The sequence below is a fragment of the Scomber scombrus genome, chromosome 17 (genome assembly GCF_963691925.1).
Source record: "Scomber scombrus chromosome 17, fScoSco1.1, whole genome shotgun sequence".
NCBI lineage: Eukaryota > Metazoa > Chordata > Actinopteri > Scombriformes > Scombridae > Scomber > Scomber scombrus.
The window spans coordinates 13,888,173-13,903,982 of record NC_084986.1 but is presented as its reverse complement, the minus strand read 5'-3'; the positions used below and the strand labels follow the sequence as shown (position 1 = coordinate 13,903,982).

General features: G+C 38.1%; 2 protein-coding genes across 2 annotated transcripts; both read left to right on the top strand.

Moving 5' to 3' along the window:
- Positions 1 to 685: 685 nt before the first annotated feature.
- LOC133998088 (deleted in malignant brain tumors 1 protein-like) lies at positions 686 to 12,013 on the top strand. The gene is made up of 17 exons (XM_062437837.1): positions 686 to 839; positions 986 to 1,063; positions 1,479 to 1,505; positions 1,634 to 1,945; positions 2,451 to 2,744; positions 2,866 to 3,180; positions 4,147 to 4,440; positions 5,447 to 5,761; positions 6,017 to 6,316; positions 7,011 to 7,319; positions 7,862 to 8,176; positions 8,592 to 8,900; positions 8,985 to 9,278; positions 10,103 to 10,441; positions 10,541 to 10,645; positions 11,063 to 11,147; positions 11,279 to 12,013. The coding sequence occupies exons 2-17, from the start codon at positions 1,012 to 1,014 to the stop codon at positions 11,427 to 11,429; spliced, it is 3,816 nt and encodes a 1,271-aa protein (XP_062293821.1). The 5' UTR covers positions 686 to 839; positions 986 to 1,011; the 3' UTR covers positions 11,430 to 12,013.
- A 120-nt stretch (positions 12,014 to 12,133) lies between these two features.
- zgc:153284 (uncharacterized protein LOC751696 homolog) lies at positions 12,134 to 15,693 on the top strand. The gene is made up of 2 exons (XM_062437838.1): positions 12,134 to 13,349; positions 15,431 to 15,693. Exons 1-2 carry the CDS (start codon positions 13,182 to 13,184, stop codon positions 15,491 to 15,493), a joined length of 231 nt encoding a protein of 76 aa, XP_062293822.1. The 5' UTR covers positions 12,134 to 13,181; the 3' UTR covers positions 15,494 to 15,693.
- The last annotated feature ends 117 nt before the right edge of the window (positions 15,694 to 15,810 follow it).

The following is a 15,810-nucleotide window of genomic DNA, read 5'->3' as shown; positions in this document are numbered from 1 at the left end:
GTAAGGTAAGAAATTAAAGCCAAAGAATCAAATTGAGAGTAGAAAATGCCAAAAATACAAAGAAGGATTGGCCATTTTCAATTCAAAGGCAATGCAATAGTTAACAAATTTAAGATGGAAATATGAAAATTATGTTTGAAAAATGCTGGGATTAAAATAGAAATTAGGATGCAGCGAACAAATAATTTTGTGTGTACTCCAAATTAAAGCGCATATATATAAGATTTTATGTAAAATTGTTTTTGCATAATAGATTATGTATTTGCTTTCTTTCACCAAAGTGACTTGTTTATGTATGCTGCTTCAGTGAATTAAAAAGAAAGAAAGAGGTGAAACCAGTACCAACTCAACAATGACAGAGTGATAACCAGAGGAAGGAGGGGACAGGTGGGGTTTAGCATTGGGGTTTAGTGGTCAAATTCACCCCTTGACATTTGCTCATAACAATTCTCCTTTCCATCTACATTTTCCTCTAATTGTTCTGCAGGTGATTTTTTAACATGTCAATAAACCACTGCTACTATACAACTGCTTGTCAGTGTTTTGTTAAATGCAGGTTTATTTTCCTATTGAATTTGATGGGGTTGTTCAAATGGTAATGCAGACATTGCGCAAAACAAAATGAAATCTCCTCTCATCCTCCGTCTTTAATGATTGATCAAAATGTCAACATGCGTCCAGTTTGCAGTCCAAGTCCAGGCAGTCTCTTTTATTTGTAACAATTACTGGATCTGTACATGTGGCTTATATCCTTTGGCTGTGTCAGCTATGAATAACTTTTCTTTGAATTGTGTGTTTCGGTTCTTTTAACAGTTGCCCAGACATATTGGACTCAACAGGTAAGAGGGCACCCTCACATTTTTTTTGTTGAAAAATCTTTTCTTACTTGGCTAAAGACAGATGACGCAACACAACTGAAAGGTGATAACATTTTGTGCAAAGAGTAACAATACCTATATTTTCTGATTCACTGATTCCATGACAGGATTTGACCAACGTAGAAGACACAGTATGATCTACAATTCTGCCAAAATGCTACACTTGTGTTTTTATTTGTCAGTTGGTGAGTTTTTATTTAGTCATTTATTTGGCTGTCCAGTACAGCACTGAAAATTGATTTGTTTCTCTCAGAGCTACAAGAAAAAACAAGATAAGCTCTTAATTTAAAAAAAATCATATTTTCATGAATTATATATTATAATAATAACAACATATGTAATATTTTATATCTTATTATTTGTAGTATTGATCTATGATCAAAGTAGAAATTGGACAAGTATGTGTAATATGTTTTGGAGCCTTGTAAAAATACATTTCTACATCTCAAAGAGCTGTACCAATTCATTCTTGGTACAGCATATATAGTATATCTTTTAAGTAATACATTTTGCTAATTACAGCAGTGGCTGCTGTGTACTAGACAATATTTCCTTAAAATAGTCATGCAAAGCTTGCTTTATTCTGCATTTCTGTTTTAGGTCTACTGAGTCTACCTCTGCTTACAGGTCAGTAGCTTAAGTGTTGGCTGAAAATCTTGGTCTTGGTATTATCAAAAAAGAAAAAAAAACGTTTTTGTTTTTGAGTTCATGGTGTTATGACTTCCAGTTGCTGCATTTTTATTTGTCATTTCTAGAATGTGAAAAAATTAAGCTGGTTGGGCCTTCCCGATGCTCTGGTAGAGTGGAGGTCTACCACAGAGACAGCTGGGGAACGGTGTGTGATGATAACTGGAACATAGCCAGCGCTGAGGTGACGTGTCGAGAGCTAAAGTGTGGGACAGTTCTTGAGGCCAAAAAAAGTGCATTCTTTGGAGAGGGAAAGGAAGATATCTGGTTAGATGATGTGGTGTGTACTGGGCATGAGTCTTCCATCCTCAGCTGCCAGCACAGACCAATCGGCGAAAATAACTGTGGTCACAATGAAGATGCTGGTGTTGTATGTTCAGGTAAGACTTACCTTAGTTATGTTTGCAGTACTTCAGAGCTGTTTAAATTTGAACATAACACACACATTTTTAGATTGTCAATTTTATGCTATAACCTTAAAACAGAGTTAGCTCATACAACCAAGCCTCATAAAACCATGTATTACAAGTTTTACATTAACAACAGAAATGTGGAACTGCCCAGAGAAATTGGGAAATACAACTGTGAAAAGAAGCAGCCTACAAAGCATTCATTTTTGCAAATGATCATAATATTACATCTTGTGTATAAGAACCTAAAGATTGTGGTCAGTTAACAGTTTTGTAAATGGCATAAACTGATCACTACCTGTCGTGGCCCTGCTGTTGCAGCAGATGCACGTGAATGTCTGCTGCAAATGTAAAGTGCAAAGGGCGTGAGGCACAGATAACCCATAACTCAGCAGTCACCCACTGTACTTTATTTTAACAAACATACATTTCTGTGTGTCATTCCTATTGAAATTTCTATGCACATCATTTGCAGAATTTGTGAGGCTGGTCAATGGAAGCAACCGATGTAGCGGCAGAGTGGAAGTCTACCATGAAGGCCACTGGAAAAAAGTGTGTAGAAGTAACTGGCGTGAAGAGGACGCTGAGGTGCTCTGCCGAGAGATTAGCTGTGGCACCCCTGCCACTCAGTCTGGAGCACAATATTTTGGAGAGGGAAGTGACACAGTTGGAATCAAAACTAACTGTTTTGGAAATGAGAGCTCTCTTTCAGAATGCGCACTTCACGAATTCAAGGAAGGATGTGATGATGCTACTGTAATTTGTGCAAGTAAGTCATCCATGTGATAAAACTACTATATGAGTAATAATGATAAAATTAACCTAGTTAGACAGTTTTTTGGAAGGCTTGTGAACAAACATGCTTTTGATTCTTCTTTTCAACCTGACAGATAATAAACCGATTCGACTGGTGAATGGGTCGAGTCGATGCTCTGGCCGAGTGGAAGTCTACCATGAGGGACAGTGGGGAACAGTTTGTGATGACAAATGGGGGATGCAGGAAGCAGCTGTTGCATGCCGAGAGATGAACTGTGGGGTGCCTCTGTCAGTCAAGTACAAGGCCTTCTTTGGCAGAGGTCAGGACCAGGTTTGGATGGACGATGTTGAGTGTACTGGTAATGAGAAGTCCCTTGCTGAATGCCCTCACAGAGGGTTTGGAGAACATGACTGTGACCACCATGAAGATGCTGGTATCATTTGTTCAGGTAAACAAATGCTGTACTATGTTGCTTTGCCAAAATCCCCTTACCAAAGCCCCACTCGGCAAAATCAGTTTTTGAATCGATTTAGGTTGGTCAAAAAGATGAAACCCCAATTTACCGTGCTTGAACAGTTAACGAAAAATGTGAAAAATTATGACTTTGTACCGAAAGAACCCAGAAGCTGGAAACATCATGGAGACATTCTTCTTGTCTTATGAATTTTCAATTGGAAATTTACATTAAAATATTTATATGTGTGTGAAGTGGTGATGCATAGCCATTTCTTGAAAGTGTCCAAGCTTTCCATGCATGTTTGCCCATGGTTCATCTACTGTATATTAATATAAAGAGATAACATGTTCAATGATCTTGCAAAAGCTTTACTAGCTAATACTAATATTTCTTTGATACATTTTACCCAGGAAATCCCCTGCTAGTAATGACGGATTTTCTTGAACATTACTTTGTAGCAGGACTTAAAACTTATTTCTACCCATGTGGGAAAGCCCTGCATGTCACAATCATCCCTTTGCTGTTCCCCTTTTTGTGGTTGTACTTGATGTGATTTAGAAATACCATCTGTTCTCCTTACAACAAACCCTATCATCCTATGAAGTATGGTAAATTGTGGACTGTGGACTGTACTTTGCTGCACTTCACTGCGCTTTTTTAGTCGTTATGACCACTCAAAGAGTCTCATTCAGCCATTCACAACCTGCTCATCAGGAAGAAACTAACCATTCATACACATTCACACACCATTGGCAGAGCAACGGGGAGTGTCTTGCCCAAGGACACACCGACATGTGGACTGGAGGAGCCGGGAATCGGACCACCAATCTTCCAATTGGTGGACGGCAGCTCTACCTCCTGAGCCACAGCCGCGCCTAAATTAAATATGTAATTAATGAGATATTAACGTTTTTCTTAAACATTTTTAATACTTGTCTTTTATTGCTTCCTTTCCAGAGACAATCAGATTGAGCAATGGGACTGATCGCTGCTCGGGTAGTTTGCAGGTCTTCCATGATAGCCAATGGGGAAGAATTTGTGATAATAACTGGAGCCAGAAAGATACTGCGATGGTGTGTAGGGAACTTGCTTGTGGAGATCCTAAAAAAACCAGGGAAATTCCAGAGTTTGGCAACAACAGTGAACTGAAAGGGTACACAAGCACATGCTCCGGCAATGTGAGCTCAATCAACCAGTGCACACTTGACATAAACCAAGGGAGATGTAGAGGGGTTTCTATTGCATGTCAAGGTAAGACACAAAAGCAACAAGCATAGCATGTGATATTTACTAATAACGTTATGTTTTATGCATTAAGTCTTGATATTTCTTGTTAACAAGTGGAAATGTTGGCCTCTGACAATAAATTAAAGCAGTCATCAAAAAAAAATTCTCTTGGAGGCCCACCCAAAGTGTTGGATTGGCCATTCAACCCACTTATAGACATCACCCCTCTTGAAGATTAAGGCTGGTGATATTCTATATTTTGCTACTGTCAACAAACCCCATGAAAATACCAAAACCAATACTTCCACTTTCCTACACTGTCTGTTCCCCCAAGAACATTCATTCCCCCTGTAGATGTACATCTTTAAAAATGTGTTACAAACATATATATTCATATACTCATATATATATATATATATATATATATATATATATATACTCATTGCTTTGGTTTTCCAGTATGCTACTTTACTGTTTTGTCCATGCTGTCATGGTGTCATTTTTGCCTACGAAATGCAGCTGTTTTCAGTGAAAAAGTTCTAAAAACCCATTTTAGACCAAAAACGTGCCCAAAAAATATTACTGCAGCTTCAAATAGCTGGCCACTGCAGTGTTTAGCACACTTTACTCAAAGAGGCGCATATAGTGTATTTGTTGGGTACTACTTTCAGCTGCTGAATTTTAGAGTAGGCCTAGTCAATGCAACAGGCCTGTATGTGTTAGATTAAATCAAAATAATGCAATGGCAATGAATGAACATGTCGTCCTGTGCAAAAATATGGCTTAAATGTCCTGTTTTTAAAAGCCACAATGGATGTCTATGGCGCAGAGTTATAAACTATATCAGGCTTTTGCTTCACAGATAATACAGTATAAATGAATGCATTGTTATTATATATTGTTTATATATATTTGGTTTTTTTGCATTATTAATTTCTTAACTGACTCACAAGTTAAGTACATTTGGCACTCTAAATACACCATAGTATTGTATTATTTGACTTAATTATGAGTGAGAACCTGTCCTTAGGTAATCCACCATTGAGGCTTGCCAATGGCACTGACCGATGCTCTGGCAGAGTGGAGATTCTGCATGATGGCCAATGGGGAACGGTGTGTGATGATGAGTGGGACATCAGAGATGCTCAGGTGGTGTGCAGAGCTATGGACTGTGGAACAGCACAGACATCCAAACCCAGTGCCTTCTTTGGTATGGGCGCAGGACCCATTTGGCTGGATGATGTCGGCTGTATTGGTAATGAGACTTCCCTTTTGCACTGCCGGCGCCCTTCTTTTGGAGAAAATAATTGTGGCCATGGTGAAGATGCCGGCGTGATGTGTTCAGGTAAGCAAGTCTTTTTACTCTCTCATTTGTCTGATATCACCTCTCTTTGTTAACATGTTTTTTATGCTCACATTTATCTGGTGCTGATGTTTGAGAGGAATTTTATTTAATTAATATTATTATTATTTTAATTATTGTTAAGAATTCAAATATGATATTGCATTTATTTTCACTACAGTATACCAATAAGAACATCACATATGGATTGAATTAACTAGTTATTTCTCCACCAACTAATTTTATTTCGCTTTCTAGCTACCATTAGACTCATAAATGGGACTGACCAGTGCTCAGGCAGGGTGGAGGTCCACCATGGTGGCAATTGGGCGCCAGTACATAGTGCTACCTGGGGAATGAATGAAGCCACAGTGGTGTGCAGAGAGATGGATTGTGGCGATGCTGGTGGCATCTCGGGATCATTTGGTCAAGGCGAAGAAATAAGAGGGTATAAAATCACTTGCAATGGTAGAGAGACCTCTGTCACACAGTGCACACTGAGAGAATATGTGAAGACCAGCCACGATAATTTGGAAGATGCATCTGTTATATGTACAGGTAAGACTTAAAAGTTGAAATGAAATTGAAATTCTCCCCACTTTTTGTTTGAGGACATTATACTACAATGATACTGCAGCCATACTTGTTTTTCAAAACACACCTGAGGGCTGGCATAAGGAGATACACAGTCAAAATCTATGTTTCATAACTGACTGGAGCATGTCATAGTCCTGCAACCTGTGACTATTGACACAAGATGGTTTTTTCTCCTTTTTTCATCAAACTGTTTTTGCTACAGCACCTGCTGAGTCAATGACTGGTCTGGTGTTTTATATTGAGAGAAGGGAGATTTTGTTGTGTCCAGATCTGGTGACGGCAAATGACCAGACCCAAATCAATGAAAAGTCATGTAACCTCATAATTCCACACAGAGTAGCTAATGAACTGAGTCATGGAGTCACAGATGGGACTAAGAAACAGCTAACAATGTGCCTCCCAAGACGGTACAAACTGCCTGTGTATCCCAATGGATTCACAGGCAGTACCAAAGATTCTTGCCCCCTGGTGAACACTACTGTAGGCAGTTCTATGACAGCAGAAAAACACAGCTTAAATTCCTTATTTTAGGTAGTTACAGTTTTAACCAAATACATATTAAATTCAAAACAAACACCTAGGATAGTTTCTTTTGGAAATTATTTTTAATTTAAGCTGGACCGCATGTCTATTCTGGTATGCTTGTCATTTCCAGGTAATGCTAAGTTGTCTGGTGGGCATAATCGCTGTGTTGGAAGAGTGGAGTTCTTTGACCAAGGCCAGTGGGGGAATGTCTGTGGTGAATCCTGGGACATGAATGATGCAAACGTGGTATGCAAACAGCTGAATTGTGGGAGGGCTCATACAATCGCAACCACGGCTGCTTATGGCCTTGGCACTGGACAGACTGTGATTGATCGGATTGAATGCAATGGAATAGAGGCCACAATGAGTCAGTGCCAACGTGGACCATTCAGAGACAGAACATGCAACACTACCTCAGTTGCTGGTGTTGTCTGCACAGGTAAGAGGAAGTGAGCACAAAATAATGACTAAAGAAAATACAGTTTTGTTTGTTGTTGTTTAGTTATATTGCTCATATTTCTTTATATTCCCGTATGTCAATTCTAAGCCTTTTTCACTGTTTTACCAAACTTGCTCTCACTGTGATGATTACATTGAGGCTTCATAACTATCTTAATTCAATCCATTTTGTTAAAGATGAATTTAACTGAATCCATATTATGAAAGATGGATTAAATTAAGAAGAAAAAATGTATGTTTCTTGTATTGTATATACCAACAAACATATAAGTCAATATAAGACTTAATGTACAGGAGTACATTGCTATTGTTACATGAACTTGTAGACATGGTTAGAGATGAGTTTACCTTTGATTTTTTTTAAAAAGAGATTAATTCAGTTTAATTCAGTTAATTTTAACTTCAGAAGTAAGCTTGTCAGCCAAGGCCACACACCTGAGATGATCTACTATCTACTATATCTGTGACTGCATTAAAATGAATCTGCAGTGTCTAATCATTTTAGTTTATTTGACTTCACAGGAAGTTTGGAGGCCCGGTTGGATAATGGTAATGACGAGTGCAATGGCAGAGTAGAGGTTCGTCATGGTGAGACGTGGCAAACTGTGTGTGACACAGACTGGACCCTGAATAAAGCTGAGATGGTGTGTCAGCTTCTGGAGTGTGGACGTGCTATTAACAATCCCGGTCGCGCTCATTTTGGCCAAGGCCGTGGGACAGTAGTGGAGGCTAGTGATTCATGTTTCTCCAACGTGTCATCTATTCAGCAATGCTCAGTCCAAGGTTTCAGAACAGCAAGGTGTGGGCATGAACATGATGCTGGTGTTGTCTGTGCAGGTAAAGCTTTTTTTTTAATTATAGGTTAAAAATCTATAAATGCATTTGGACAAATAGTATACTTTTAACAAACAATATTACCAATTAAATGCTATGGAATAGTAAGTTTTGAATGCAAAATGCTTAATATTTAATTTACATGACAAAGGGAAATTACATCCCAGTCATATTCTAAGTCATTATTTTTCTGTAAGTCACCAAATTTTCCCTTTTTGATGTTTAAATTGGATTATGATGCAATGTTGAGAACAAGCCGTATCTTATGTGTAAAATGGATTTACCCAAAATGTTATGGGTATTAGTGTGATTTATGTGTATTAATTAATATGTTTACCATTAAGAAATAGGTATTAATGCAAGTGCAATTTTATATCATGAGGATTGTGTTCTCACTTTATTTGTTTTTGAATTGCAGCACAGGTTCGCTTGGTCAGCGGCTCAAATGAATGCTCGGGTAGAGTTGAGGTTCTCTATAAAGGCCAGTGGGGAACTGTATGTGATGATGAATGGGAATTAAGTAATGCCGATGTGGTATGTAGACAGCTTGGCTGCGGTCATGCAGTTGCCGCTCCTACAAGTGCCCACTTTGGTAGGGGTAGTGGACCCATATGGCTGGATAATGTGGACTGTTCAGGCCAAGAGCCTGCTCTCACACGCTGTACACATGCTGGTTTTGGAGAAAATAACTGTGGGCATGGTGAAGATGCTGGCGTTATCTGTTTGGGTAAGAGGCCTGGCTCATTTTAAATCTACAAATTATTCATTTAACAACAAACTTGATACAACCTGTTGCTACAATCTATTTCAGGTGCTTTAGAGAAGCCCCAAATTACTCTGAGTCCTTCTCCAGAGGTAACCTGGGGTGAAAGAGTCGAAGTCACCTGCACTATACTAACAGAGCACTTGGGTGGGAAATTTATCTTAAGAAAGAACGGCGAATCATTTAAAATGGAAAGATTCACGGACAATGAAGCTGCGACCTTTGTCTTACCTAGTGTGGACTTCGACCAAAGAGGGTCATACTTCTGTGAATATCAAAAGAAATTGCCAAATCAAGTCATCTATTATCCTCAAGGAAATATAGCTGAGCTTTCTGTCACAGGTAATATTTTGTGCTTTGTGTGTCTGGTTGAACATGATTGACCATTTGCTAAGCCATGCTCTGCCCCCGCCCTCCAATTAGTTGCTGTTGCTACTCAAGGTTTCCATTCTCATACAACACACATGCAGTTTACAATAATAACAGTCACAGATTTGCCCCATGAAATTTTCAGTCAACTTTGGATTTCGTCATTCCTTGATTTTAGACAGAGGAAGACAAAAGTAGTTTCTCATTTCTAGCTGAAGACCATCAATTCTGCTGGCTGATATGTTAATACTGTTGTAACTAACACTAATGAATTAAGCTAGTATTAGCTACAGCCAGCTTCATGCATTGGTTGGCCTTCTTAAAGTTTCTAGCTGACTCATTTAAAACAATTATCTTGTAAAAAGGCTATTAAATAGGCATTTGTTCGCTACATACAAGAGAGATTAAAGACTGGGGCTAAAGCTGCAAGTCTGAGGCAAACACTCAGCATCCTCAACAGCTGATGATTCATATACAAAACATGTAACGCTAAATAAGTTTTCGAGCCAGACATGCTAATGATTGCATTTTATGTTAGAGCAAATTGATACATTGCTTAATCTATTCCTTACACTTTTGCTGTTGTGATTTTGGTTTTGGAAAGGCTTATAAAAAAGACACAACCGTCATAGCTCTTAACTGTCCTGCCTAGTTACAGTTGCTAAGCTAAGATTGGACTTTTGCTGTTTGGGGAAGAGTTTTAGCAAACTGTCAATTGTTGAAAATTTGATTGTACAAAATTGCAAACAGTTTTTTAAGTCAGCTGTAGTTAGTAACATTATATCTTTATTCCTCAGTGAAAATAGAGATACCCAGCATCTCGATGACATCTCCTCATGCAATGGTGGTCTATCGCCCTGATAAAATATCAGTCCCTGAGGGCAGCAGCTTTTCCATCACTTGCTCAATTCATTCCAAATATCGTGATGGTTTCTTCTATCTGACAAAGTCTAACAAGAATATCAGTGAATCCAAGCCAGCGTTTGGCCACTCTGTCTTCTATTTGGCGTACTTTGAATTCCCTGCTATACAGTATAACCAACAAGGAGATTATAGCTGTGTCTACGGTGTTAACATTTCCTCGATGACCTTCAGCTCCGTTCCTTCAAAGTCACTCCTAGTCACTGTTGTCAGCGGTAAGACCAAAAGTGCCCTGATTTCATTTTGTATTTCTGCATTGGTTGGCTATTTCTCTCCCTCTCTAATTTTATTACACAATATCTTGATCCCTACAGCGTCCTCATCCACTTCAGTGGCCGTAGGAGTTGTGGTTGGTCTGCTGTTGTTACTTCTGCTGGTTATTGGTTACGTGGTCTGGAGAAGGAGATTACGGGGTTCTGGTAATTGGCAAACATACATCAATATTTTTACATTACATTAAAAATTCATATGTGACAGGCTGTGCTTGTAGTGATGAACCCACGGGTAATTGTTACTGGATGAGACTTTCCCCCAAAGAAAAACGACAATATCAGTCATTGATGCAAGTTCCACAAAAACAAAAATATATTTATGTTCAAGTGACCATTGTAATTATGATGGGAGCAAAAGAGGAAGTCAGATGAACTTATTATGTAGTGACAAACTTACTGTAGTGAGGACATCGGAGTGGTTAGATGGTTCAATAGCACATCAGACTTTAAGGCGGAAGATGAGTCGTGGTTTCCCATTTCCAATTTGCCTATGTGTTAGGTCGTTACAGCTTGTTATGCTGCCATTAAATGAATGACTCTTGTGATGTTATGCTCACCTTTCAGCAACCATGGTTCAGTTTAGTAACAGGTTTGGAGGAGCAGTCCGACAAGGTATGGAAGACAAAGGCAATGGAGCCCTTGATGGAAGGTAAGAAAAAAACATTGAACATTGCTGATGTTATTTGCATATTATATATACATATGCATATTAAATTTGAGCTCAATCCATTTGAAAAAACATCCTAGTGGTTGCAATTTTCAATTCCTCATCTCCCTCAGGAACCGCAACACCCAAATGAATGAGCGTGCAGAAAGTCAGATTTCAGAGGACAAGATTGCTGATTTCGACTCGGATAATGTTGTTGAAAGGGTCCCTGAAGACCTCGCTGGGAGAGTGTGTTACGAGCTTGAACCACTCGTTCTCTCGTGATATAAAAATTACCCAAGGAATTTCTTCATGTGATTTCATTTAAGAATAATGTAAAACCATGCTGAAAAGGTAGTACACTTCTGCATTACTGCAGCAGGATGAGAACCACTGGAGGCCAGCAAAAATAAGATTATCGGCTGGTGTTAAGTTGCTCTCTAAGGTAGACCATAGGAGCAATAGAGATGTGTATTTTTTCACCTCTTTTTAAGTAAACCAATAATTCACAAATCTAGCAACTTCATATTTCCTCAGATAGATGCTGTTGTTGTTAGTTGCTTTAAAAGATTTATAAAACAAACTTTGCAAACATTTAAAATGAGATTTTAAATATAACATATACAGTGTGATGCTTGTGTAAACAGACTATTTCTCTTGTTAAAGTTAGATTAGTTTCATACTCTTTTAAGTGTTCTGAAGGTTACCTGTGGTGTATTTTCTGTGAAATTCTGCCAATCAAAAAGCTAATTCTGCAGCTCAAGAGAGCACATTTGCTTTGCCTTTTACAATGTCTTCATATTGCATAATAATTTGCTTGTTTTCAGTTTATGTGAATACTGATTAATAAATCTGGATTTCTTACAACACACTTTGTCACTGGCCTAAGGTTTTGAAAATGTGTGAGTTTTTTTAAATTTTTGGCAAATTACTAATATGATAATATATTATATAAAATTAAATGCTCTATCTAGATTAGGTGGTTAATAACATCAGATACACAGTGAGATACAGCAAATACACTTAAATATTTAATTAACAAATGGTCACAAGATATTCTACTTGATTGTATGTGTTATATAATGACATAATGGTTTTCAAAAGCAGCAATATCACAAGTCAAAGTCTTGCATTCAAAATGACTAAAGTACAAAATTATTTTTTGTGCGGGAAGAATGTGTCATACTGTATAATTCATTATTGGATTATTTATGGGTAAACTGATTTTTTTAAATCTGTAAATTAGCTACTAACTGTAGCTGTCAGCTTAATGTATTGAAGTAAAAAGTATCGCTGAAATGTTGAGTAGAAATATAGAGTAGCATAAACTGGAAATGCATGAGCAGTAGTAAGCAGTAGTAGCAAATGCAGTAGTGGTAGTGTGTGTGTGTGTGTGTGTGTGTGTGTGTGTGTGTGTGTGTGTGTGTGTGTGTGTGTGTGTGTGTGTGTGTGTGTGTGTGTGTGTGTGTGTGTGCGTGCTTTGACAATCAAGGCCGACAGGCTACAACTGGAATGACAGTGAGTCAAGTGGGTGTGCCCATACAGGCAGGTAAGCCGTGTCCAAACCTGCTCACCTTGTCTGATGTCTCAGCAAACCAGCACCACATACCTGCATTTTGGATACTGGAGCATTCTCTGTCTTGCCACTTCGCTGTACACCTCTCTCAAAAAACCTGTATATGTGTATCTAGATTAGGTTGTTATTGTTAAAATAGCAGATATGACAGTCAAAGTGTTTTTCAGCAGTGTGAGTGGTTCTCTAGAGGTACAGTATGCTGTCTTTATTATTTTACCTATAGGCATATTGATACTTAACATATTGGTAAGACTGAACAAATGTTACGTGGGATGTTGAATTAAGTACATCATACTCAGTGAGTAACTGTGTGTTGACATTTTCTATTTTATTTATGTAACAAACAAATTGTAGCTGCTCAGTACAGACAGTGAAATGAACGTTAGTTGCAACTGCATAAGTAGAACGGCTGGACTTTTACATTTTTGCAAACTATCAACTGGTGAAAATCTCTCCTCCAGATGAAGAAAAATCAGGAAAGAATCTTTTCAATCCTGACTTCCAAAAAGATCCCCTTCGAGGCTGTGGATATTTCTCAGAATTCTGAAGACAAGGATTTAATGAGGAAGAGGGCAGGGAACCCGACTGCACTGCCGCCTCAAATATGCAATGGGGACGTATACTGTGGGGTAAGCCTCACACAATAACCTGCAAAATGAATGATAATATGTCATGGCAATATACTAACTTTTCAAAAGTAATTAAGTTATGATTTCATGTTAATCATTTACAGGCTTGCAGCATTTTTAACACTGGAACAAGCCCTTTGGTAGACTACGGCGTAGACACAGGGATTAAATCAATATTTACAGTATATTATACCACCCAAAAGTTTGTACAGTCACACACACACACACACACACACACACACACACACACACACACACACACACACACACACACACACACACACACACACACACACACACACACACACACACACACACACACAGACGTCAGAGGTACATGCATAAGAGTGCACAGCCATACTTTGACTTTCTGACACACACAAGTAGGTATGCTGGAACACACCCAAGTCCCTCCTCCAACATCCTTCAACAAACACACACACACACACACACACACACACACACACACACACACACACACACACACACACGCGCACACACACACACACACACACACAGGGAGGTATACATTTTCACAGTAGTTATAGGTTTTAGCTGTATGTACATACTGTACATATGCATATTTATAATAGGCAAGACAGCTTTATTTATATAGCGCATTTCATACCCAGGGGCAACTCAATGAGCTTTACATAAAACAAACATTTAACAGTAAGAATTGGAAACAAAAAACATAAAAACATGCAATTTGAAAAATAAAAAAAATAGAAAGAGAGAAAAATCTAATAAAAACTAGACTAGAATAGAGCAATAAATATAAATTTGCAGCATGTATTAATGCTGTGCAAAATACATGCAATACCGCCAGGAAGGCAGAGTCATAAAGAACTACCTTTAAGACAGAGGATTATATGGCCCCTACACAGAGCCATCATCGATTCAGTATGTGATTACATGAAGAGACAGAAGCAGCTGAGACAGAAGCAGAACTGTGACAAGTTCTCCAAGATGCTTAAAACATCCTAACAGTTTGCAAATGTACCAAGGAGAGCTGGTGCTTTTTAAAGGGCAGAGCGTGCTGACACCAAATATTGATCTGATTTAGCTTTCTTCTGTAAACTGAAGTTTGTATGAAGTTTATTGATAGAAAAAAAATTCAAGGAATTACTTTTGGAAGCAACCTCACCTTTTAACACTTAAAAACTTTTCACAGTACTGTTTATACAGTATATTTATAAGAATGGCTTTAGGGATAAAAGTGAAAGTTAGATGGTTGGTCCACCACCTTGGTCGAGAAACATTAGAACGAAGGATTGAATTTTGTAGAAAAGAAAAGTCCCTGATCCTGGTAATATGGTAGTACCACCAGCAAGTTGACATTTCTTGCTCAAATTGAAAACTATATGTTCCCATCAGACTCAGCTGCACTTTGTGTTTAGTGCTAATTAGCGAATGTTACCATGCTAACGCACTACACTGAATAGTAGTAAAAAATAACTGCTAAATATCTGCATAATAACATTGTCATTGTGATCATGTCAGCATGCTGACATTAGCATTTAGCTTAAGTAACCACTGTGCCTAAACACAGGCTTGTGCTTGAAACAGACTAGTTCATATGTGTCATCTCACCACGGCTTAAGGTGAATGTTATAGCTGTTTCAAACAGCCACACTCAAAGGTGAGGTGAAAAGCCTACAGTCTTCAGAAATACAAGACGCGATAATCATTTAAATATGAGAATAACAGAGCATTGTTTTTGATAATCTCAGTGTTCTGCTCTACACACCTTGCCAGTTGCTGAATGTTATATTGTCAGTTTGGAAAAGTTACAAAAATTACAAGATGCAGTTCTGGTAATTCCAATGTTGGAAAGGTGTGGGGGGAGATGAGTAGATGATACAACAAGCGCTCTGTATGATGCATACTGACACCATAAGCACAGCTGGTCGGAACAACAAATATAATACACTTAGGCTATATATAATATACAAATAAAGTCTATAAAGCTATGTTTAACAACAAAACTATGTAATAACTCTCTCTCTATTTCTCTTTCTGTCTTTATGTGTTCCCTCCACCCCAACACCAAAATCCATGAACACTTTTCTTTTTTTCAGGACTTTGCTGCGTTTGAAAATGCAATTGAGATGGAACAATTAGAGGATTTTCTCAAACTCTGAAAGATCCAGCCAGCTACGGACTGCTGAAACACATCGCCATGTTCACTGCATCATTTGCATATCAATTCTAAATCTATAAATCTATAAAATACTTATGCTTTATTCATGTTTGATGAACAATGCTCAAAACTCGACTGGAATTTGCCTTGTGAAGTGTAAATTCTTTTATAGCCTTCCTTTCAGGGGAAGACATATGTGGGTGTATGGAATTGCACATCTGAAAAGTTTGTATAATTAAAATAAAAACTCTTAAAACTGTTTGAACTCTGTCTGTTGCTGTTATAATCTACTCTAATGTAAGCACAATTATGTAATCA

Bases quoted from the DNA above. Each gene is read 5' to 3' on its own strand.
- LOC133998088 (XM_062437837.1), top strand. From the start codon at position 1,012: ATGATCTACAATTCTGCCAAAATGCTACACTTGTGTTTTTATTTGTCA. The intron at 3,181-4,146 runs GTAAACAAATGC...CTTCCTTTCCAG, and splicing joins TGCTGGTATCATTTGTTCAG to AGACAATCAGATTGAGCAAT. The intron at 10,442-10,540 runs GTAAGACCAAAA...TGATCCCTACAG, and splicing joins CCTAGTCACTGTTGTCAGCG to CGTCCTCATCCACTTCAGTG.
- zgc:153284 (XM_062437838.1), top strand. From the start codon at position 13,182: ATGAAGAAAAATCAGGAAAGAATCTTTTCAATCCTGACTTCCAAAAAG. The intron at 13,350-15,430 runs GTAAGCCTCACA...TCTTTTTTTCAG, and splicing joins ATGGGGACGTATACTGTGGG to GACTTTGCTGCGTTTGAAAA.